This window comes from Athene cunicularia (genome assembly GCF_003259725.1).
Source record: "Athene cunicularia isolate RWA chromosome 10 unlocalized genomic scaffold, athCun1 chr10_part1, whole genome shotgun sequence".
NCBI lineage: Eukaryota > Metazoa > Chordata > Aves > Strigiformes > Strigidae > Athene > Athene cunicularia.
The window spans coordinates 19,099,046-19,124,803 of NW_020799112.1; the positions used below are offsets into that span (position 1 = coordinate 19,099,046).

The following is a 25,758-nucleotide window of genomic DNA, read 5'->3' on the forward strand; positions in this document are numbered from 1 at the left end:
ACTATGAGGATAAACACTTTCCATTAAAAAAAAAAAATATTTAACTGTCAAGTGCTTATGTACAGCGATCACATAATAAATAACAGAAATACCGACACTGAAATCCCTCCCTGAAAACCAAGAAGGTTTTTTCATGCTATTTCAAGATCACCAGGCAAAAATATTTCCTTAAGAATAGATTTAGTTGTGGACTAGCCTACAGAACAAAATGCAAAACTTAGAAACAGAGGTTTACCCTAAATTCTTCTTTGTGCTGGAACAAGTTTCTTGGAAACATTTAAAAAAACCTTCTACAAACCAAACAAACCTGTAGGTGTAGATTAGATTGCACAAGGAAACAGTAAGGTGTCATGCATGTAGAAGGTCTCTAAAATGCAGTTTTGATTCCTTTAAATAACAAACACTATCCAAGTTCGGTAGGCAAAAATAATTAACTTTCAAGTACACCATATGTGTTGATGATTACAGGATATGCTGTGTCTTTATTTTACCACTATAGGTAAGCAAAAATATGTTACAAGCTGTACAGAAAAGGGTACTTAAATCTTTTAGCCAGTTGCTCTGTCATAGCAATAGTTAATCATTACCTTTATAAGAGTCTGGGCAACAGGAAAAGAAACATTAAAGTTGTCCTTCTAGTTTGGGCTTCTCGGAATTGTTTGAACCTATCAAAATCAAACAGAATAATCTGAATGAAATTTTCCTAAACTTGTCAAATTACATAAGAGTTTTAAAATCAATTTAAAAAAAACCCCAAAACCTAGAAGATGTATAATCATTTTTTTACTGGAAAGATTTAAATTTATCCAAAATATTTGGATGGAAAAGTAAGGATTTTCTTTGCAAATTGACAAATACTTTACTTTGGCAGCCTTGCTGATGGGAGTGATTTGGCTCTTTCTTTGGTGAGTTATATCTTCTATTTTTAATGCATGATGTGGAAGACTGTTCTTTCATAACACTAACAATGAATGATGATATAACACAATATCACAAAAGTAATTGTAACGAGACCGTTCTGCAAGTGTCTCGCCATGAAGGAATGATTTTTGTATTTCCACATCAGTGTTCCAAAATAATACAGGGAAAGAGCAGACAGCCAGATAGGAAGGACCTTGAAAATAGGGAATCTTGTCCCAACCTGAATCACAAATAAAATGTTTTGACTATTTTCTGAGCCGGTACTGAAGTGGTTTATAATTAGTATCTTGGCTAAAGTTCACTTGACATGTTGCTGGGAGATAGTGACCAGCAGATTAGGAATGGTCGATTGAAAGTTTTCAGTGCTTCATTAAGAATCCCATATTTGTAAAGCACTCATCCTGGTTTTACTGTTGAATTTTCTATGGATGAGACAGCCTTGGTGTTCCTTTAATGTTTATGCTGTCTAGTTCTGTAGGCTAGTCCACAACTAAATCTATTCTTAAGGAAATATTTTTGCCTGGTGATCTTGAAATAGCATGAAAAAACCTTCTTGGTTTTCAGGGAGGGATTTCAGTGTCGGTATTTCTGTTATTTATTATGTGATCGCTGTACATAAGCACTTGACAGTTAAATATTTTTTTTTTTTAATGGAAAGTGTTTATCCTCATAGTGCTGTGTGTTGAGGAGAATGCCTTGGAGTTTTGCAGAGGGGGGATGAGTCACTGGCAGCTGAGGGATGTGCCCGAGCTCGAAGAGGAACCTCTGGGTAGAGCAGGGTGGTTGGTTTGTGCCGCACAAGTGCGGTGCTGCTGCTGCAACTGCACCACAGCTCTTCCTCTGAATGCGACTTCAGGAGTTGAAAAAGAGTTGATGTAGAAGGAAGGAATGTTTTCCTACTACCTAAAGGTCGAGAAATACATTTAATTAATATTAAGATGATTCTTCCACTGTAATGCAGCCCTTGTTGCACAGCAGGTGTGATACTTCAGTATTGGTGCTTATAGCCATAGGCATTTTCAGAACAGACATTAATAACCACTTTTTTGACAAGGATAGTGTATCTTGTCACTTGTGAAGACACTTTTTTTTTTCCTCCTGCCTCTCTAGTTCCACTTTTATCCTTTAATTTTTTAGACGTTTTGTTTTTCTTTCTTGCTGCTAAAACTTCAGGTCTCTGCTACAGTTTTATGACTGATGTTCTTACTAAATAAGATATCAAAGCAGAGACTCATTTGGTTGAAAGGGACGTTTCTGCTTTCCCAGCGCACTTTGACAAGTCCAAAGGCAGGGAAGCTTCTCAAGAAATAGTTAAAAATAATCATGGACTCTACACTTCACGATTTTTGCTTTTTTCCCCCCCATTTTGTGTAGTTTTTTTGAATTCTCAGTTCAGTTATAAACAAGCTCTGCCCTTGGTCACTGTGGCTTGCAGAATGTTGTACCATCAAAGTTCTTAAGGATGGAACTTTGATCTCACTTTAATACTTGCAGGCATCCTGCAGACAAGGGGCTCCAATCCTAAACAGTATTTCACTTGGAAAGCTTCTTTCTGGGTTTATAAAGCTCACTTTTTTTGTGAGATGCACAGTATTTGGAAAAAAGTGAGTGATGTTTAAATAGAAATTATTTGGTGAATTGATGTTTACAGGAAATGGCTGATGGTGAAGTTTGAGATAATACTGCGTAAAATCTCATGGAAGAAGTATGAGTTAGCAAATTTTATAATGGAAGTGTGAAAATAAAAACAGAAACAGACACTTAGGATATAATAACACTTTTTGTAGCAAAAGTTTGATTCCATACATACAAGTTATCCAGATAGCTGTTATAGAATGACTGGTTTTGCAGTAATTTAGTTTGAATGCCCTATTTAAAGCTGAAAATAATACATTGAGCAAAATCTTCAGCTTAAGTTTTTTAATTGGCAGGGAATTCTAATATTTCAATCATAAGTAATATATATTGAAAGTACTTCTGTATTATAAAAATATGATGCATCAGTCACTGTAGTTATGATGATTTAGTAGTGGGTATAATGCTTAGATGAAAGTTAGGGAGCTTCTGCAGTCTCAGCTATGGTTTGTTTTTTTTCTTCTCCTCTTTCTAAAAGTATGTGACAGCAAAGTACTTAAATACCAGTTGGTTTTCAACTCGTTTGTTGAATTACAGTGTAACTCATGATCTTAGTAATTTATTTGATGATGATTCTTCTTCTTGCTCAGTAATTAAGTTTTCCTGTATGTAAGTGTGTCAGACTGACTAAACAAAGATCCAGTACTCTGCATGAGTGGGTCTTTTCTAGTTCAGTCATACATTTAAGTACCTACTCATTAAGTAAAAGTAGCTTTTCTTATTGAGTGGGACAACTGTATTTTCAAAACATTTTTGCACTTGCCCCTCCAACCTCCTCTGCCCCCATGCTGCTAAACAAATATGGGATCTTATTTTAAAAAAATAAATTTGGGGGACTTCTAAAATAAATTTGTAGAGTCAGATATTGGATAGTAAGGCTGCCTCTGGATGGCTTGTGGCTTTGACACCGAGCAAGAACATGGACTGAGCAGTGTGTGGTAGTCACGGGACTACTTGCCATGATATTTTCGGAACTCCTGTTCTTTGACTGTTTCTGCTCATTTGGATGTTCTACAGGTAGTGACCGGGACCGAAAACTGTCCTTAGCACATCAAACCTTCAGGGTCTCCTTTCTGTAAAATAAGAATATGTACTTGTACAGGTTATGCTTTGCCTTTGGAATTCTTTCTCGGATATATGGGAAGAAAAGTTTCTGGAGTCCTTGCCTGCTTTAGATAGAATCTTCTTAGAAGTGTGTATTCTATGAGATACTAATGTGAGACAGGTATGATTAAGCTGAAATCTTTGTACAAAAAGATGCTTTTCTGCTGAATATAACTTATAACGGGATATAGAATTACAGGGTTCTTTGGATCTGCAGTTATCTTATTGAATAGAACATATTTCATTTTTTAACACCCAGCTATTCTGTACAAGGCCAAAAGTGTGGGTTAAAACCACCTTATAAACTGTCGAGGATACCTTCATGATCAGGGGAGATGCTTTGAAAGCACAGTTTAAAAGTTATTTCTAAGCAGTCTTTACTGCCGCCTTCATGGCAAAATTCAATCATATCTGAACACTTCAAAATATGTTAAAATTGTGCAGATGGAATGGGGGGGGGTTTTCTTCTCTGATACACCATCTATTTTAGCAGTAATACTGCTGAAAAATCTTTTCTATAATTGCCTAGGAACATGGTCAATTTTGTAGAGCAGGCCAGGCATTACTACATCTTCCATATGTTGGTTTCACTGAAGAAAGCCTACACAACTGTGCTCCACCTACAGTGCTAATTTGATTTCTCTCTGTGCTCAAACTAGTATATCCTCTGCAAGATCTGAACTTCAGTCCCCTTTAAATTAATTAGTGTTTTTGTATTGCACTTTGAAAATTTAAAGGTTAATACAAATGCTAAATGTTGGTGATCTGTATTACACCCTGCGTTGATTGGAAGGATGTAACAAGCACTTGCCAACTGTTCTCCGCCTCTTTTAGTTTACTTGCAGAAATCCTGTAGTCGTCATCCATTTGCCTGCTCTTTGTGGTAATTACCATACAACTTGATGGACCTGAATTTTCCCAAACAGTTTATGATCGTATTTAATGCAGATATTGTTTCTTTTCCTCTTTCTTAAGAATGTCAAGCTGTCAGCTGAAGTAGAACCATTTATTCCTCAGAAGAAGGGTCCAGAAGCACTAATGATCCCGATGGCACTTCCGAACGACAGCGGAGGAATTAATGGCATGGAACCAACTCCTATCCCTAGCTACCTGATCACTTGCTATCCGTTTGTACAGGAAAACCAATCTAATAGGTAATAAGTAGTTGTGGCCTTCATGAAAGGTGATCTATTTTTAAATGAGTTAAAACTTTTGGTAGACTTGAGAGGACTCAGTGACTGTTGACTGTACATTCATTTTCTTCACCATATATAATCTTCTGACCCTTCATGGGTGAGGATGAAGTTTCTCTGTCCCCAATATTTACTTCTTTCCTTCCCTCTACTTTTCTCTGTTCATATTTTTTGCTGCTGTTTTTCCCCTGGCTACAGTGGTGTGGTACAAATCCCTCCCAGTCACCTGCTGTGCTCATGCATCTTCCAGGGCAGTCAGGAGGTCTGTGCCTGAATCTCTGATGCTGAAGCAAGGCTCCAGGTGTCCAGCCATGGCAAAACAATGTGCAGCTGACACTTGTGTTGAGTGTAGCTGTACCCAGGTTTCTTTGCACAATTAGATGTAACACACTGAGTTTAGGAACTCCTTTTATTCTAGCCCAAATGTGTTGTTCGCTGAATGCACAACTTCAGTGTTGATTATTTTGTATTGAAGGCATAAATAATTCTGTTTAGTTTTGAAAAATGTGCCCAGTGTTTGCTTAGGACAGCACTTTAGTGCTGCTGCACTTGAGTAGGTGAGAACAAAAATAATCCTTTAGCAACTGCCTGCTGAGGATCTCTAAAGTTATCTTGAATGTTTACTTTTCCTATTCTATTTCTCTAATATTCAGGTCTCTGCATTTTCTGTGTAGATGGTCTCTTGGGGTTTGAAGAGAAAGAGAATTGGGTTCATAGTTTCCAAGGGGGTGGTCTTGTAGTATGGTGTATCACAAATAAATGCAGGAAGAAGTCTCCGCACTTGGTTTCAGTAGTAAGTTTGTAAATGCTGTTTTCATGGGTGTTTCTGAAGGCCTGCATTTTCATAGGAATTTTTGAGCAAGGGTGAGTTGGCAAATTAATATACTGAGGTACTTGGCCCGAAGTTAGTTAATGAATGTCACTGTTCTTTGTGTCTGCTAACTTACCTTGGTGTAAGCAAAGGTATCTACTTAGATTCTATGTGTTTTCTGAGCAATGAAATTGTAACGGGTCTGAAATACTTGTCAAAGGAAATGCCACATTTTATTTGTAAGCTTGATACTAGAAATTTAGTAAGTTTAGACAAATGCAAGATCAACAAAGATATTTATTTTGCACTTGAATTTAATGTGAGCTTTAATTGGCATCTCTAAGAAGTCCTAATAAATTTAGGTTCAGTTATTAAAAGCTAGGAGCTCATGAAACAAATGTTGTGGTTATTTGGTTGGTGGATGTTGTTATTTCAAGGGGGTGTTAAAGGTCTGAATTTCCTTGAGAGGGGAAACCTTACTGAGCAGTTGTCTTTCCCTTTGATTTTTACAGACAGTTTCCATTATACAACAATGACATCAGATGGCAGCAACCCAACCCAAATCCTGCAGGACCATACCTTGCTTATCCTATAATATCTGCACAACCACCTGTTTCTACAGAATATACGTATTATCAGCTGATGCCAGCACCATGTGCTCAGGTCATGGGTTTCTATCATCCTTTCCCTACCCCCTATTCTGCACCCTTTCAAACAGCAAATGCTGTAAATGCAGTTACTACAGAGTGCACTGAGCGTCCCAACCCATCAGGCCAGGTCTTTCCATTGTCCAGTCAGCGGAGCAGAAGCAGTAACAGGGGACCAGTCATACAAAAAGTAAGTCTGGTTTTAATACGGTAAGTAGAACTGTATAAGTAAACTATCTTTACACAGGAAGCATGCATCTCATTTGAGCAAGAACAGGTATGTCAGTAGTATCAACGGAAGGAAGGGTGTTAATCAGAGGGTAGCAAAACTCTGTCTATGGAGATATTTTGTGTTAAAATACTTGGTGAGTTTATAAAGCTTGCAAGTATAACATAGGAAGCACCCTTCTGCCTCTGTGCTAGCTTGGTCTGAGAGCTTAGAATTGCTTCATTAAAGAACAAAGGAAGTATACCTATGCTTTAACTTCTTTTGATACTTCCACATAATGAGGAGTTCATGCAGAAAATACTGCAAAGAGGTTAATAAATCAAGTATTTTTACGAATAGTTCCCTTAATCTCTTGTCTTTAAACATGTGGCTTATGTCGACAGCGTAAGAACTTCTAATTGCTTTGATTACAACTGTGAAGTCAAATCATATGACTTATATGTACGTGTGGCTAATCTTTTAAAACAGCAACAACAGTTACAGACGCATGTGAAAAACAAACGTCCTCCGGTGAAAAATGTCGCCACTCAGAAGGAGACTAGTTCATCGGGTCCTGAGAACAGATCAAAGATTGTTTTGTTGGTTGACGCATCACAGCAAACGGGTAATTTCTTTCTTGTGTTCTGTGTGTATGAAATAACTAGAACTACATGTTGGTTGCCATCTTTCCTGAAAGAAGGTGGACCTGGTTTAGAGGTGGCTCTAAAGATAAATCTTTGCAGATCAGAAAGATAATGAAGAAAAGGTGCTGTTATTAAAAGGATATAGTTGTCATGTGCAGTGACTTTGACTTTTTCAATTTGTTTTTGATACGTCGGTTTTTCATGTCTTTTAAGAATTGCTGCACAAGTAATTATATTTTTACTGCTTTTTGCAGACTTTCCTTCAGATATAGCTAATAAGTCACTTTCTGAGAGTGCCTCTACGATGCTGTGGAAATCAAAAGGCAGGCGCAGAAGAGCTTCTCACCCTGCTGCAGAGTCCTCTAGTGAACAGGGTGCGAGTGAGGCAGACATTGACAGTGACAGTGGCTATTGTAGTCCTAAGCATGGCAATAACCAGGCTGCAGCCGTGGCTTCAAGAAATACAGATTCTTGTGCAATGAACGTATGTAAATATAACTGAGTAACTTAATTATATTTGTAGCCTACAGATTAATAAAAATTTACTAAAACCTTTTTTTCCTTTTCAGGTGGTCGAACCATCAATAAATACAAGTAAGCATTGTCTTAGCTGGCGAGCTGTTTAAAAGTAGGCTGGGTCACTTTTGTATTTTTGCTTTATGTTTTGCTAGGAACCACCTCTTGACCTACTTCCAGCATGCTACTCTAACTGATCAGAGACTTCTGGAAATATGTCTTTATTATGATTTCCACCATCTCTACCAAGACCCTTGTTAAATGAACAAGTGTATAAGTAGCTATCACTAATGATATATCGACAGCTGCCTTTCTTTAAAGGATTAAAAAAAGCTAGAGACTCCAGTGGAAGCATTCAGATAAAAGCTGTGCTTCTGTTATATTTTATTCTCAAGCTTCCTTACCCTCTTGGACTGAAGTTCATACCTGGGTAGTAATAGAGCCAAAGAGTTCTCGTTCTCTACTTGAAAAGTACTAATGCTTTTTTAGAAGCTCTAAAGTAGTATTGTAACACTAACAAATATTTTGATTAGTCTGGTAGTAGCGGGTAATGCTAGTGGCTATTATTTGTGACTGGACCAAAATTGGCATGGATATGAACCTGAGATCGCCTTTGCCTGCATGCTTCCTGATGATCAGCTGTTGGCAGTTTGAATGTCTGTCATCTGATGCATCTATAAAGGCAATTCTGCAAACATCTGGAAATAGTTACAGAAGTAAATGTTGTCAGAGGAGAATCAGATTTTCTCAGCGAGCTTTACTTGTGTTAAAATTGTGCCTCTGGCTCTGGTGGCATGTGTATCATTATGACACATTCTGTCATACTAATTCATTTTTTCATAGATGGTGTTTCTTTTTCAGCTGGTATAAGTTGGACTAATGTAAGTTCCCAGGCAACTCAAAAAAAACCCTGGATTGAAAAAACTCAGATGTTTTCTAGAGGTGGAAGACAAGCTGAGCAAAGAAATAGTTCACAGGTATGTTGTTAATGGTTCTGAATTTAAGTAGTCTGTTTCTTGTAATATATGAAAATAAAGAGTTTGAAATGGATTATAATATTAACATACAAAGAATAGCTGATATAAACCGTGAACGAAAAGTGTAGAGACTCAGCCTGGAAGTTCAGTTGCACATTTCTACCTTGGAGGTTTCTTGATTTAGCACTAGATAGATACATAAAATTTAATGTACTTGGCAATCTTCTGTCTATGGCCTGTTCTTTATATGTATCTGCCTAGGAAGAACATTTGCATATGTAATTTGTGAAATGAAGGTAGTGTGGGTGTAGAAAAGTTAGTTCAGTGTTTGACCCATTCACGCTTCAGGAGAAAAAAAAATTCTCAAACTTTCTAAAGAAAGATTCTGATATGATAGTGAACTGGAATCCTGTGTTCTCACTCCTGTTGTGTTTGAAACTCTTTAAATTTATATTAGCATACCATATTTTCAGCATTTTTATTATTAATAAATGAATTTAAATTTTTTTACGCTAGAAGATTGTTTCTGTGAAACTTCCTTCAAGTGGGACAGGATTTCTGTAATTAGTATGTGAGATGATGATGACCTTCCTAATTTTGATAGTCTAATCTTCTTGGGGGAGTGGGGGGTGGTGTCCAGAGGGGGTACAGAGCAGGCTGAAACATCTGACTTTGCTTAAACACAGGTTTAGTTTGAATTCAGTTATTGGAGACAAGAATAGCTGAGCTTGAAGTAGAAGCTTTATCACAGATGTTGCCTCCATGCGCAGATATATGTGAGCTAGCTTGCCCAGTTTAGGTTTTTACATGGAATTGTTAATTTGTCTTGAATCTTCTCATTTGGTATTCATGGGTTTATTATATAAAGAAGCTCATTGATGCTCGTATCTGGCAGCGTAGCAGTTCTGAATCTTTTTATAACCTGTAGTCATATTGGAGGCTTTTAGAAGCCACTATTTGTGTCTTATGGCATTGGGAGAGTAGGAAGAACCAGATTTCCTTTCATCCAGTCACAGCTTAGACTCTAAATCTGGTAGTTATTTTAGATATCTAAAAACAAAGCTGGCACAAGGAGTTTTAAATAAGGCTTCCCCAGCCAAATACACTGTACCTCAAGGCAGAATTGTCCTAGAAACTATTTTCCTTTGAAACTAAATTTGTACCAGGTCTGTAAGAAATTTTCTTTTGAGAAATACATTAGTATGAGGGATCCAAAATTTGAGATTCAGATCATGCTTTGCTTTCAGCCAACCAGTCTTGCACATGGCTTTCCACCAAACTCACATAATAAACAGAAAAATGTTTATACCACTATACCAAGATCTCTGGTCCTTAGAGAACTCTATGCCTGTGCGTTGTCATAAAACACATGTTGAAAAGGCAATAATTGTATGGAGAATAATTATATAGTGGCAGAAAGTTATTTTTATTGATCATGGTTACAGATGTTTCTCAGGATTTGTCTGAGTTACACAGTCACTACCAGTACTTGTGGTTTCTTCATGTTTGGCCAAAAAGTCCTTATTTTAAGTTGGAAATTTTAAGATGAATATAGAGATACTGTATTTGGTTTGGGCGGGGGGGAATAATCTGATACTCACTGTAGAATGTTTGTGCAGGTTTAAATAAAAAAAACCAAATGCACACACACCCCCACACACCCCCCAACCAACCAACCCTGCTCCAAAACCACCAAAGTACAGCTTATTAAATGTAATTCTGTAAAAACTTGTACCACCTTAGGTGCTAAGTAGCAGATAGGAGAATGCCTCACATGTGTGCACACACATCTTGAAAAATTAAAATTGCAAAATGCCAATCACGTTCATTATTTTCAGTCCGGTTTCAGATGCAGAGACCACAGCACATCTTCAGAAAGAAGGCAGAATTTGCAGAAACGACATGAAAAACCTCTAACTACAAGCCAGTCAAGCAGAACAGAGCAGAGTCCTGAACCTCTGTACTTTGAGGTAGTGTTGTATGGGAACTGTTTCTGTGTGACGCACGTTACGTGTGGAATAAGTTTTATGTTTTCAACAGGGAGAAGCTGCGAAACATCTGACTCTGAAAGGTGTATAGTATAGTGTGATGATTATTATTATATGATGCTTTGTGTACATACAGAGACTTGTATTTGGGTGTTGTGGAATGTATAAGAATTGAAAACTATCAGTGACTGACAAATTGGATAAACAACTTCAAGTAACTCTTTCTCTTCACTTGTAAATAAGAATTACTGTGTTCTCTAGTCTATCCCATCTCCCACCTAATTGTAGTTGGATTTCTTTCATATAAGACACTAATAAACTGTTCTTTTTTTAAAAAATGGTTATTCAGATACATAAATGCTTTGTTAATTTTTCTTCATTTTCTATTTGTGTCACTTTTAAGCGCTTCTGGCTTATTTTGGGACTTCAGGATTAAATTCATTCTTCTAGCTTCAGCCATTTCAGTTGATGCTTTTCATGTGTCTTTTGGTTCCATTGTCTTCATTCTTAATTTGTGTATTGTTTAGGATGAAGATGAATTTCCAGAGCTAAATAGTGACAATGGCAGCAGCAAAAGTAGTAACATCCAGCAAAAGATTTCACCCAAAGTAGTAAGTAATTACTTTGTTTTGCAATGCTTTTTTAAGGGTTTTTTTTAAGACTACTTGATTTATGTAGTTTTTTTATGAATCTCTGCTACAATACTTCTAATGTGGTAATGATGATGTTCTAAGTGTATTTGCATTACCAGTTTTGGATGCTGAAGAAATGGCAATTGAGTTGTGCAGAGAACCCATCTTTAAAAAAAGACTGGTTTTTGTCTGCAAAGGAGATTAACAAGTGAAACTAAGATAGATATATGATAGACACTTAAAGTTAGAGAATATCCCAAGGTGCAAGGGATGCATAAGGATCACTGAGTCCAACTCCCAGTTTTTCCATCATCACTGATGGCTTCTCAGGAGTGTTGTGCTTTTTGAAGTTGCATGCTAAATTTTGGATGAACAGTAGATGCAACAGGATTTTTTTTTTTTTTGAGATTAAAATTAGTTTTGAGGCTTATCAAGCTTTCTTTGTCTTAGTATGTAAATTACATCCTTGTTATCCTTTCTGACTCGAAGGACTTGCATTCAGACTGATGCGTTGATGCAGGCTTTTCTTAAAATTGTTAAATCTGCAGATATGTAGCAATGGTGTTGATTTTTCAAAATAACTATAGTTTGTGTAGTTTATTCTGAAATGAAAATAAGCTAAACTCTTATCTGCTTTAAAGCTGTAGAAACAGTTATTGGAAAGATGATCTTTTTAATACCTGATCTACTTAAATATTTATTTTGTCACAGAACCATACGTAAAGGCTACTTAATCTATTTGGCACTTTTCCGGGGAAGTAAAATTCTACATTAAGTCTTTGCAGGGGGGAGGAAAAAAACCCACTCCCTTATTTAGCAATCAGGCTGGAAAATCTTTTGAAGGCATAACTGGAGAGGAACATAATAGTTTTGCCATACAAAAAGGAAATATATATGTTTCTAGTTTTATTACCTTACTGTGGCATCTAGCTGTACTTAATTGGGATGTCATACTGCTGACCAAAGCAATGGTTCATTTGATTTCTGGAGTGCCCTGTTCTCCTGAGGTCTTGAGAGAAAGGTCTTTAATTGTGGGGTTTGTTTTTTTTCATTTTGTTTAAAATCCTAGTTGGATGACTTACCAGAAAATTCTCCAATCAATATAGTCCAAACTCCAATTCCCATTACAACCTCTGTACCAAAGCGTGCAAAAAGTCAGAAGAAGAAGGCCTTGGCAGCAGCACTTGCAACAGCTCAAGAGTATTCCGAGATAAGCATGGAACAGAAAAAACTTCAGGTGTGTAGTGCTACATGCCCTCACCCCCCCTCAGTTGGTAAAGAGGAGTATCAGTTAACTGTTGCTCATCTTTATTCTGTAACAGTAAAACCCTCCTTGTAAAGAATGTTTTGCAGGCACTATTTCTTTGTATTTATCAGCATGTGATGTTCATGTTGTAGGAGGCTTTATCAAAAGCGGCTGGAAAGAAGAGCAAGACCCCTGTTCAGTTAGATTTGGGTGACATGTTAGCAGCTCTTGAAAAACAGCAGCAAGCCATGAAAGCTCGTCAGATCACCAACACCAGGCCCCTCTCATACACGGGTATTTCTAGTCTGCTTGACTGTTGCTGAATGCATTTTGTGACCATATAAATGGGATTGATTTGAGCATCTTAAATACTTTCTTTTCCTGACAAGTTTTAGTTTGATATAAACATAATAATAAAAACCTGGGAAGGCTTTCTTAATGCATTTCTCAAAAAATTTACCTGTGTTGCTTTCTTCTGAGCTGCAGTATGCAATGGTGAAAGTCCATGTAGAACTGAGGACAAAGTTCTTTTAAAAGATCTAATATTCAAAACTCAGCATTCATGTCTTGGGAGTAATTTAGTGCTGAAATTAGTATGTTTGTCTTGACCCAATACAGTTATTCTCACGCCTACTACAGATATGACAGAATTCTCTGTGAAAGCAGCTTAGAGAGGATACCTGTGACTATGATATAGAGGGATACCTCTCCAGGATATTTTTCCCACCTCTACTGGTTATAGTTTAGGGCCTCCTGACCCAAGACTTTCTCAAATTAAACTTGTTTCTTAAACTGTCCATCGTTTCTATCACATGTTTTTACTGTCCATAAGGTCCAGTGGCAGTGATTTATAACCTTACTACATGCTGTGTGGAGTAAGCTCCTTCCTTCTCTTCAGCGGGGGGTTGGGGTGGGGGTTTTTGTACCCCAGTCATCATTTCGTTAGCTTTCATAGCCTTTGTATTACAAAGACTGAGCAATCATTCCCTCCTGTCCTTCTCTATGATTCTTAGAGGTATGTCATCTCTTCTCTAGTCTGAAGAGTTCTAGGCTATTTCATTATTCCACTGTGGGAGCGTGTCTTTTCCAATAATCCGTATTGCTTTCTCTGTACCTTCTTGTAGTTCTGTTGCATATTTTGGAAATAAGATCAGACATGCACAGAACATTGTTATAGTTCATCATGAATGTATGCAATGTCTTAATTATGCTTTTTTTGTCCTCTATTTCTTTATCAACACTTAAACTAGCTTTTTTAGTGCTTGCTGCTACCACAGAATTTATGCTTTTGTAGTTATCTGTTACAACCCACGAATCTCATTCCTGAGCAGTAGCATGTAACCTAGAGTCCATCCTTACGCACATAGTTACCATTTTTCTTCTTGTGTGTTGCTTCATTTACCCACCTTGAATTCCAGTGGTGTTCAAACATTAATTAAAGTTGGCAAGGTTGTATCAAACAAAGCTCAGCAAAGAACAGTTGGCATTTCCATTGGAGACCACATTCGTTTTATTCTTTCTTGCAGAAGATACTTAACTACGTGCTGTACTCTCTCATCTGTTTTGTCCTGTCAACTAATCAAGTCTCTGACAACTGAAAATCAATGTTTGGAATAAATATTTGCAACTTAACTTACAATTATCATTTTACTAATAAAGCTACATGCAGTCATTTGAGAGAGATCTCTTACCAGTATTAAAATAATTCCTTCCCTGGAATCCATAGCTTCCTAAAATATGAGGCTAAGTTGAAGAAAGCTTAAAACCATCTGGAAGCAACAATATCTGATGACGTAATTTTCCTGTCATTATGAACTGCTTTTTTCCGAGGAAGGAAAACGTACTTTGAGAATTCATCAGTGGAAATTCTGGAAACAGTGTTGAAATAAAGCTGACATGTCTCGGTGAAGCTAATACCTTTCTTGTGTTTAGTTGGCAGTGCTGCTCCCTTTCATACCAAAGAATCTGCCAACAGAAAGTCCTTAACAAAGGGACAGCCGTCTATGGGTTGCCTTAATCCTTTGGATTCGACTGCCCCCAAAGTGAAAAGAGGAAAAGAAAGAGAGATTGCAAAACTGAAACGCCCTACAGCACTTAAAAAGGTAAACATCTCAACCCTGGAGTGTTGTGACCCACACTCATACTTCAAAAACAAAACCTGACATTTTCTTACTTGAGGACTAGTGACCATGAGCTTCTGCCTCTAGTTCCTGTTACACCGATGTCCTGTCCTTTGGATCTAGGCCTGTAACATAACTTTTATACCCCCGTCATTGGTTGAAGGTGATACAAATCTAGCTCAGTATGGATGGCAAGGATTTTTTTTTAAACTACAAGCACGAAGATACATGGGAAAGCTTGCATAGTTTTTCCATGTTATTGAATCCTACTTTGTAGTGCAATCTAAAATCTTAAATTTTCCTACTATTTCTTTTTTTTTTTTTTAGGGATGGGTATAGAACTTGAAGTAAAAACATGATTTTTACCTGAGTAAATTTACAAGTAATTTGTTTTATATATCTATATACATATACACATAAAGTAGGCATGTACACAGAGAATACAGTATGTATAAAATTGGGAGGTGCAATACAAAAAAACTAGCCCTAAAAAGGAAAGTGTGCAAGCCTTTCACACTTTTCTTTTTTTTTTAAAGTCTGTACTCAGGCACCACATTTCTTGTCAAGAACACTTTGATATGGGCAGTTAAAATCTGGTAAAGCTGTGTTTGTACAAATGTTGGTTTTGGTTAAGTTGCTTCCCCCCTCTGCCCCCAGCAATCTTTTTTGTGCTGTCTTATCCATGATCTGAGTTAAGAGAAATTCACAGCTACCTGTTCAGAAAAGTTTTCTAAATTCCTTGTTGTCAATGCCTTTATGTTCATATTTATCATAGTAATACCAATATATTAATGACTACTTTCCTTTCTTTTATAAAAAGGGTTCGCCCTGTAGTGGTGCTTCAGAGATGACTAGTATTCTTACTTAAGGTGGTTTGTTGTTTTTTTTTTTCAGGGGTGGGGATGAGGAATTGTTAGTGAGTGTTGTGTATCAAGTTGTGAAAGTACTTAGTGCTTTCAACAATTTAAGTATTATTTATGTAGAAGTATGAGAGTATTGAGTATACCATTGGTAAAACGCTGGAATGAAATCCTTGTAATCAGAGGAAGCTGAAATGATTTCAGGGTTTTCCATACTAGCATGTGAGTAGGAAGGTTCAAAACAACTTGCTTTATTTTGTGTTATGTTCAGTCAGCTGGACATTTTTCTGTACAGGTATCTAATTTTCAGATGCTGATAACTGTTGGTTTTGTTCTTAGATTATTTTGAAAGAGAGAGAAGAGAAGAAAGGCCGTTTATCAGCTGACCACAGCCTTCTGGGATCTGATGAACAGAAAGAGGTTCATATAAACTTGACTGCTGATCAGTCTCAGGAGCTGGCCTCTCAAGAAGGTTGGTCTCTGTCTTGCTAGTCTCTCTTCCCCCCCCAAGTTGTACTGATCTGCTTGTTTTAATATTTTGTCTTCCTTTTTATGCAACACAATATATTGATATCTTTAACAGTTTTTTAACATTATGAAATACTAGAAAATGTACCCCTCCTCTTCTGAAAAGGTCTTGTCTGTCCCTCAGTTGTGGAAAGCTCAGGCAGTGTGGGTTTTAAGTATGTAATCTCCATACAGCCCCTCAGTTAATTTCTCTTGAGTGGATGTTCCCAACGCACGTCAGAGCTGATAGCGTTTTTGATAAGTGGACGCAATGTGACGTATTGTCGACCATGCTGTGTTGATCACAGTGCTTTTTAACGATGAGCATACTGAAACTTTTCCAGATACAGAAGTTGCAAACTGTAAATAAGGTTGTCCAGTTTGCTGAACGCTCTTGGCAATCAGCTGCAATGTCAGGACTGTCAGTTTGCAGCAAGAGCTCTGAGCAACTGGGGAGCTCCAAAGAATTTTCAATGGTTTTGATGTGTTGGGTCGGGGGAGGGGGTGGAGGAGGTGTCCATCAAGATTCCAGATGTACTGTTTCAGAACCTTTCTTTTGAATAACCTGACTGAAGATAAAGTGTAAAAACTTTAAATATTCTAGGAATAAATTAGTTAAATATTATGTATAAAAGTAGTCAAGAATTATTGGAAAAAGTTACAGCATTTAGGCAGGCTTTCTGTTCCATCCATTTTCCAAACTAAGCTCTGAATATTCAAATATGAATATTCAAATATTGCTTATTTACCCAACCCATGCTGAGTGTTGGGTACATGTTGTTTTGTTCTGCCCCCTCTCCAACTACTCCTCTAGGGAAGAATAGCGTTTAGTGTTTTCAGAATGTAGTTTGGAAAAAGCGTGATGGTGTTTCTTTTATGTTAATGTCTGTGAATTTTTATGATGTTTCAAAACTGTCTTTCAGAAGCTGGACTAAGTATGCCTAGTGATACTTCACTTTCACCAGCAAGTCAGAATTCTCCATACTGCATGACCCCAGTGTCACAGGGTTCACCTGCTAGTTCTGGAATAGGCAGTCCAATGGCATCTTCTGCAATAACCAAAATTCACAGCAAGAGATTCAGAGAGTAAGAGTTTCTCTATATTAATATAAGTTCCGGGCTTGCACTTCAGTCAGTGTCATCTTTTTGAGTGTGGATAGGTTTAGGAGGAGCTTAGTGAACATAAGCTATCCTTTCATCAGTAGCATTTTCTACAAGTGTTGAGGGTTTTTTTGTCTGCCATAGATGGATTGCTCTGTGTGTGTGTATCTAAACAAATGGGGGGGTGTGTGTGTGGGTGTGTGTGTATACATACACACACGCACTTCAGACTTTCTTTGCTTGGTGCAACAAATAAGCTAGGTGGAAATAGTCTGTAAAAAAACATTTTTAGAGGAGGGCTACATGTACTTTGGATGGGAGAGGAAGGAATACTTACAAATGCTGAAAATACTGTAATAGTCTTATTACGTTACTGCTTTTTTTTTATTAAAGTATCTGCATGGAGTACCAAATTAAGGAAAAGAAAATTTGTTTGTGGCACCTATTAGAGTATTTGTATTTTTTAATATTTTTCTTGACTGACTTCTTGAGGTAAGGGATATTACTGGAAATAAAAATGTTCTCAAGATGTATTTTAAGTTATAGTATACAGTCTGATTTCTAAATCCTTTATTAAACTGTTAAAGTTATTAAATAGTTTTACTAACTGAGGAAGTAAAGTTACTTTTATTTGGTAAAAGAAAAGGCTTACTGAAATAGTATTGATTATGTACCATGCTAATACTATGTTTTTTTGAATTGACAGATACTGTAACCAAGTTCTAAGTAAAGAAATAGATGAGTGTGTGACACTTTTATTGCAAGAGCTTGTCAGCTTCCAGGAACGGATTTATCAAAAGGATCCCATGAGAGCTAAAGCAAGGAGAAGACTTGTTATGGGCTTGCGTGAGGTTACTAAGCATATGAAATTAAACAAGATCAAGTGTGTAATCATATCTCCCAACTGCGAAAAAATCCAGTCAAAAGGTATAAATGATAAAACAAGTGGTGCACTTAAATGTTTGTGGTTTTCTTGTGCAGATTAGCAAAGTTAGAAGCGTTTTTTTTAGTTACTATGCATGATGTAACACTTCTAGAATCAGTTGTGTAATTGTCACTCCACGTTCATTCTCTTTTATTCCATTCTGGAAGAAACTTGTTCACAAAGGTGGAAAAGTTTAAAGAAAAATAGATATTACAATGCATGCAATAGACTTGAGTCTTATTTCATTGTCTGATACACCCAGAGCCCTGAGCGCTGGGTGCCCTTAAGGAGGCTTCCTTAAGAGGAGTGTCAGTTGGTTAGTTAACCAACCCAGTGCATTTTGCCGTAAGCAGAAATGTGAACAGAGGCTTCCTGACATAGGAGTTTTGCCCTGCTCAAGAAAAGAGCTGTGAAAAATTTTGGTTGTGTGCAGGACTGACAGAGAATACAGAATATCACCTTGATCTATACTCACTCACTATACTTGAAATGTATGGCTTGTTAGCCTCTAGGAAATAGGAGCTGGTGATTGTGTGTATTGGAGTTTTACTGACTAATTACAGTTATAATGGAATAGAGTTGCACTATGCCACGCTATGACTTTGACTAGATGTCTCTTTAACATTGCTCTCTTCAAGGTGGACTAGATGAGGCTCTATATAACGTAATAGCCATGGCACGGGAACAAGAAATTCCTTTTGTCTTTGCTCTTGGCCGTAAAGCTCTTGGCCGTTGTGTGAACAAGCTGGTTCCTGTTAGTGTAGTGGGTATCTTCAACTACTCGGGTGCTGAGGTGAGTAATTCCATTCACATAAATGACCGGAGTAAACAATTATGTTCCTCATAGGTAAGAATTGATTTGGCATGGAGAGCGCACTGAACTAACATGCGTTTGATGATGACCCTGGCTTGATCTGTACTACAGCGTGGTTTTCTTTTAATTCAGTATTTACAGAACTGAGAAACTGTGTTGAAACATTTTGGTTGCAACATCTCTGTAGCTTTCAGATAGACTTAAATGCCATCTGAAATTCTCTGGAAGGCTTAAGACTGTAAGAAAAACAGTATCTTTAAGTACATCTCCTCAAAGTTGCATAAACGTGGAGTGGTGCTCTTATTTAATACAGAGAGGAACTAATGTTTAGTTGAAGTAAAGGTTAAGGCTCACTGTGTGGTATGCCTTTTGACTAAAAGTAGTAGTTTAAAGTGAAAATTATTAGTAGGAGCTACTGACTATAAAAACTTGTCTTCGTACTTAGGACCTATTTAACAAGCTGGTATCACTGACTGAAGAGGCCAGAAAAGCATACAGAGATATGGTTGCTGCAATGGAACAGGAGCAGGCGGAAGAAGCCTTGAAGAATGTAAAGAAGACACCCCATCATATGGGTCATTCTCGTAACCCCTCTGCAGCAAGTGCTATCTCATTCTGCAGTGTTATTTCTGAACCCATATCTGAAGTGAATGAGAAGGAATACGGTAAGTGTGCTAAAACATACTTGTGTAACTAGATGGTGGAATTTTCCAAATGCTGCTTATTGCAATATGTAGCTAAAAGGACAGTATTTCTTCATGATTTACAGTAATCTGCAGTTTTCAGGGATAAGAGAAAATTGGTTAGTCTTCAGGTAGTTTTGTAAGTAATTTATTTTCCCTGAGCTATATCGAAAATCATTTTAATTTCCAATGCTCAGAAGTGTTACAGTTACCTAACGTCAGTGGAGGTAGCTTCTCCAGCTTTAATGAACTGGTATAGAAGCAGTACCAAACACAATCAATTATATGATTGAGGAAGAACTAATGGTAGAGTGTAGGAATTAAATTAGTGAGGCCTCTGAAGGTAGGACAGGTAGCTTAAATTTTGAAACTTGAGATGGCGATGATTCCAGTGTGAGCAGAACACAAGTTTTACTTACTCAGTTGCTTAAGCCCAGATGACAGACAGGGTAAAAAGGAGAATGCTTGTTTGAAGTCAAAAGACTTTTTTTGTGTGTGTGTGTTATGGTGAATTAAAAAGAATACTATCTTTAGTTAATTCTTTAGTGGTGTCTCAAAATTACTCCATTTGCTACATTTTTTTTTTTTTTAAATCCTTAAAGAGGTTAACTTCATACTGTGGCAGTTTTCTGCTTTTAATTTGTATTTGAGTGACTTCTTTGACTGCACTTGCTGTAACATTTGGTGCTTTCACCATTTACACAAAAAAAAAAAGTGCATTAACTTTCAACTTTGTAATGGCTGGTTTAGAATACTGTAAAAAACCGAAGTTATTCACAGCTCTTTCTGTTGTCCCTCCCTTTCCCTTCTTCCCCCTGTTTCTAATTGAAATTTTTCTAGCAAGCATAGAATAATATTAAAATTATTAGTTCCTATTGTTGTTTCAACAATTCTGGGCTGTTCAGGAGAAGTACTCTTATATAGAAAGAATTAATGTTTCCTGCTTAAACTTCTTTTGAAACTTGTAGAAACAAACTGGAGAAATATGGTGGAAACATCAGATGGGTTAGAAACCTCTGAAAATGAGAGAGAATCCTCATGTAAGACTGCGGTACCAGAGAAAGCTGGTAATGGTCAAATTGAAAAAGCCACTCTTAATAAACAACCACCTCTGGCTACAACTGGCACTACCTCAGCAACAAATCCTGGGAAATCCACACCAGGTGACAAAGATGAGGTGAAACCAGATGACAATCTGGAATGGGCCTCGCAGCAGAGTACAGAAACAGGATCACTGGATGGCAGCTGCCGAGATCTTTTGAATTCTTCCATGACCAGCACCACCAGTACTCTTGTACCGGGAATGCTAGAAGAGGAGGAGGAGGAGGAGGAAGATGATGATGAGGATTATGCCCATGAACCAATTTCTGTAGAGGTTCAGCTTAATAGCAGAATTGAATCTTGGGTTTCAGAGACCCAGAGAACTATGGAAACTCTTCAGCTTGGGAAGACCCTTAGTGGTGCCGAAGAAGACAACGCAGAACAAAGTGAAGAGGAAGAAATAGAGACTTCTGAGCAGGCTGATCCGGTTACTGATGGTGAGGAATGGACAAATGATAAGCACGCAAGCAACACTCAACATAAACCCAGCATCTGCAATTCTTTGAATAAAGAACACACAGATTCCATCTATATGCCGTAAAAATAAGCAGCAACTCAGGAACTTTTTAGAAATTCTATTAAAACTAACTGTTGTAAAGGTTGCAGCCATGATTTCATATGCTTCATCTCAACATTTTGCACTGTTAAACATTTAATATGTGTATTTAATTCACAACGATATTTTTGTAGCTGTTACTTGTTTGATTTAAAAACTAGCTTAGCTTTTAATCAGTATTTGTTTCCCAGAATAGAAACTGTGTGGAAAATTTGTCAGTAAGTATTCATTTGATCTTTTGTAAAAGGAAACATCTTATAACTGACCAGATTTAAGCAAAATTCTTTAAGGTGTGACTGACTTAGCTCATTTTTCAAACAGATAATCTATATTAAATTACCAACGCTTTACATTGGTGTTATGCCAGGCACGTCAGTGTATTTGGTCGTGATTTTCTAGTTCTTTCTAGAAATAAAAGTAAAATTTTGGTTCTCTCTTTAAAGAAAAGCTAGAAGACCCCATTTGCAGTCTTAATGAGAAGTACATAGTAGAGAACTATATGCATGATTCTTATACTAAGATAGATGCAGCTTTTTTTTGTTGGTCTCATTGAAGGCATATTTAAAAAGCTGCTGATAGTTGTGATGGTTACAATAAACTGTAACAACTTTGATTCCAGAAAAACTTGAAACCAGAGGGATATAAGTGATATTTTGGGGTGTTTTTTACAAGGTGGAAATACTGCATTTAAAAAAAAAAAAGGAAAGAACACAAATTCCCTATGCTCTTCACAGTTGCTCTCTGCCAAACCACACACAGTGAATCACTAACCATAATCCCTATCCAGGGCTTTTAGTAAACTGATGGCTTCCTCTTTCTCCTGTCACTTACCTCAGGAATGCTGTTTTGCATATTGTAAGTGCATAACGTTACAAAAAAACAAGAGTAATCCTTTAACAGCAAGTGCAGATGACGTGGTGGCTCAGTGTACCTGCATGCTTTGGTTCTGGCCACCCTCCTGTTGAGTTGAGGATGTATCTTAACAATTCTTACTCAAAATGTGACCTCTTCTGGTCTGTCCTCACAGTTGTAGCAGCTTTAGGAGTTGACCTCTAGAGTAGAAAAGGAAGTAGTTATTCCAGGAAAGGAGGAAGTGCCCTAGTAGGGGGAGGTATTTCGGTGGTTGAGGTAAACAAAACTATGTCCTCCTTGGAAACATACATTTTGCTAGAGAACTGTTTTGTGTTTTGTTCTGAATATTGATAGAAATCTATAACTGATTATGAATTAATTTCAGATTGAAGATGGAGTATGTGTCTAAACACTGCATGTAAGGAGTCTGTTTTCCGTTTTTGTCTTGGTAAGGGATGCACTGAAACTGCCAGCAGCAGGAGCTTCACTACAGGAGTAGCCAAAGAGTAACTCACGTGAATAACACTTTCACAGCAAACATATCTTTCTTTTAATTCCACTTGATTTTTCTTGATCACTTATATCAAAATGCATAAAAATCCTCTGGGTAGACTGAAAAACACAAGAAATGGATAACTTAGTTGAGTATTTAGTCCACACTTATTAATATGGGACCAACGCTTATAGTACTAGTGATGCTGGCATTTTAAGTTGCACTGGGAAAATACGACTCCAGGTTTAGAAATCGTCTACCCCTGGGTGTTTTTTGGATGCTAAATGAGAATAATAGAAACTGTGTATTATGTAAATAATGCTTTGAATAGGTATAGGCATAGCAAATGCTGTGTAGATAAGCAGTACAGAGAGCTGCTAGGACAACTGGCCGCTCTGTCACGTTCTTAGTTCCTTAATGTAATCTTCCTAGGTATTAGAACAGGCATTTTATAGGAAAACAAAGACTAAGGAATGATGCCTCCTGAATGTTAAACCTTTTACTGTACGTGTGGCAGATTTCTACTGTCTGTATGTTCTGAAAGAGTTTTTGCTTTAGGAAATGATAAGTGTTTGAACTGCTGACAAGCAAAACTTGCCTTTGGATGTGTAAGCACACGTCTCGACACCAAGCTGAGAGCAGTGTATACACTGAGGGCAGAACTTCACCAGAAAAAAAAAAAAAGGTGTTTGTAACTTTTCCTTTTGCTTTTTCAGTGCCAGTGATTCAGATAACTTTTGATCTTGAAGTATTAACATCAAAAGCGCATCTTTTTTATATGTCTTTTCTGAACTTGGACTGTCATTTTAAAATTTTCTGACATTTATATCAAAGAAGTCTTGTACTATTCAGCCCACTATTTAACTGCAATTTTGCTACAGGTTTAATAGAGTTCTTGAAGGTGATATAGCACTTCTAACGTCTCTCAATTTGCCAGCAAATAAGGAACTAGTCTCTTTTTAACATGTGGCAGATCACCCTTAGAGGGGCAAGCTGAAACTGAGTAAATGAAACTGGTTTTAGTGCTTCCTTATGGATAAGCTGGGAATGAGCAATAACTGTGAGAATGAAATTGCAATTCCTTTGGGAGTGATCCATTTGCATCTAAAATTAGGGAAGTTCCTTGCCACTTGAAGCACTTGAGGAGAGTATCTCACTGTGGTAATTTTGATTCTGTTATCACCAGAATTTAAAAAGAAAGCATATAAACGTTTTACAATACCATGATTTTTTTAAAAAGTAGCTGAATTTGTATTTCAGTATAAAAGTATGCAGTTTATTATACAGGTTGTTACTGTCCCCAAGAAAAGATGTTTCTGTAGTTATAGGTGTATAGATATTTTTGTTGTGAAAATAATTATTCGGAAAACAGATCTACTTTTCTTAAGACATTCTTTATAGAAATGATTTCACCACTTAATTTATCTGGTAAAATAAAAAAAAACCAGTGTATCTGTGGTAGGGGTAGGGATCTTTAAAACTGATAGAGGTGGCTATGTATACAACCTATTTATATAAATACTTTAGGTATCTCTGTCAGTAATGAAACGTGGATTACAAATCTGTAAAAGGGAAAAACTCTGAAGAACTTTTGTCCTTAACTGGACCACGTATCAATGCCTGGGTAAGGTTAAGGACCTGATCCTGCTAACACACGCTTAAGAGCTTTAGTTCCACTGGCTTCAATCAGTGGCCTGTTTATCTGCTTAAGTTGTGTGCAGGTAGCTGTAGGATGGTAGCTAAACAGTGACAGAGGGTATTGACCTGTGTTTTAAAAATTCGTTATAGAAAATGTTCAGTAATGCACTTGTTGGTGTTCTGGTAAAGATAAGAAGTGTCTTTATGCTCATTTGGGTGGGTGGGAGCTTACACGATGTGATTCTGTCCAGTTCTTTAACACAAGCTTAAATTTTAATAATGTTACTTTACATATGTAAAAAAAAAAAAAAGTATTATTGTTTGAAAAGCTGCTGTTTGCTGAAACTGTCATCAAGTATTTCCTGTGAAGTTGTGCCAACTAACGAAGCTCTGGAGTTGCTTTCAATGTTAGCCATTTAAAAATGAGACGTGACGATTTGTTAACGAAACAAAAACCAGCAGAACCAAGCCATAGAAACAAGTGACGTGGGGTTTCTACCCACCCTGCCACACACAAGTTAATGTGAGAAATGTCTAACCTGAAACTTCCTCGCCAGGTAATGGTAACACTGCAAGTAGAAACCCTGTTGGCACAGCCCACCTTCCGCGTGTTCATCAATAGTTCATATATTTCTTTTAAATAGATTCTAATAAGGAACGCTGTTTAATCGTTAATGTCTTAAAATTTATAGTAATATTTAGGTTAAAGCAGTAGAAAAATCATTATGAAATACAATATGAAGGGTTTTGTTCCATTTCTTTTTTTGCTGTATGAAGGATAATTGTTCTGTCTACCGTACTTTCTGGAGTAATAACAGCTTTTTTGCACTATGTAAATACTAGTGGGGAATCTTCCATAACAAATAAAAATGATTGTAGAAATTTACGGCTTTATTACAGTGATTATGTTTGTTCACAAACACTTTATCCTGAGTTTGTAAATGCTGCCCCTGGCACCACGGGAGATGGGGAAGGTCTGTGTTACACCCTGCTTGGCCACAGAAGCCACCTGGTGGCTCCTTGCCTCGGGCTGGGGGGTGCCTCGGGTTTGGGGGTGCCCCGGGCACTGGCAGAGAGCCTGAGGAGAAAAACAGGGTTAGCAGAGGATTTCTCATATTATGGAGTCCAGATCCCTGTCATCATGCACCATCTCAATGATGACCAGGAAAGGAAGAACCCACCGTTCTTCAGAGACCATGGGACTGAGCTAGGTCTGGGGTTAGGGATTACATTTTACTTAAGAGTGAACGTGTAAGAGTAACCACAGACACCTTCAAAAACTAGGATTTCTTGCATGCTGCTAATGTCTGAGAATTAAAGTTGACCTCCTTTATTGTTATCCTAGTGCATGAAGTCACCTTTGGAAAATAACACCAAGTTCTGAGCATGCTGTCCCCTGCTCTCCAGTGACTCACTGGTAACTGCTCACGCTTCCGTGGCTCTAGTAACGGTGTCATTAGCTGGTTTTGCAACTCCCACGTGTGAGAACATTTGTAGCAATTCAAAAAGGATACAGCTTCATCCTGTAACTTTTGAATTTTCTATTTATATGTATTAACTTCATGTTTCAATTCTGCTATTGCAGT

At 37.3% G+C, this 25,758-nt stretch overlaps 1 protein-coding gene across 1 annotated transcript; it reads left to right on the forward strand.

Annotated features, from left to right (window-relative positions):
- Window positions 1-967: 967 nt before the first annotated feature.
- SECISBP2L (SECIS binding protein 2 like) lies at window positions 968-25,058 on the forward strand. The gene is made up of 18 exons (XM_026856088.1): window positions 968-1,051; window positions 4,636-4,814; window positions 6,177-6,501; window positions 7,009-7,144; window positions 7,418-7,647; window positions 7,733-7,757; window positions 8,541-8,656; window positions 10,495-10,626; window positions 11,172-11,255; window positions 12,346-12,513; window positions 12,675-12,816; window positions 14,455-14,624; window positions 15,842-15,974; window positions 16,933-17,095; window positions 17,817-18,037; window positions 18,674-18,828; window positions 19,295-19,514; window positions 20,501-25,058. Exons 1-18 carry the CDS (start codon window positions 968-970, stop codon window positions 21,172-21,174), a joined length of 3,357 nt encoding a protein of 1,118 aa, XP_026711889.1. The 3' UTR covers window positions 21,175-25,058.
- The last annotated feature ends 700 nt before the right edge of the window (window positions 25,059-25,758 follow it).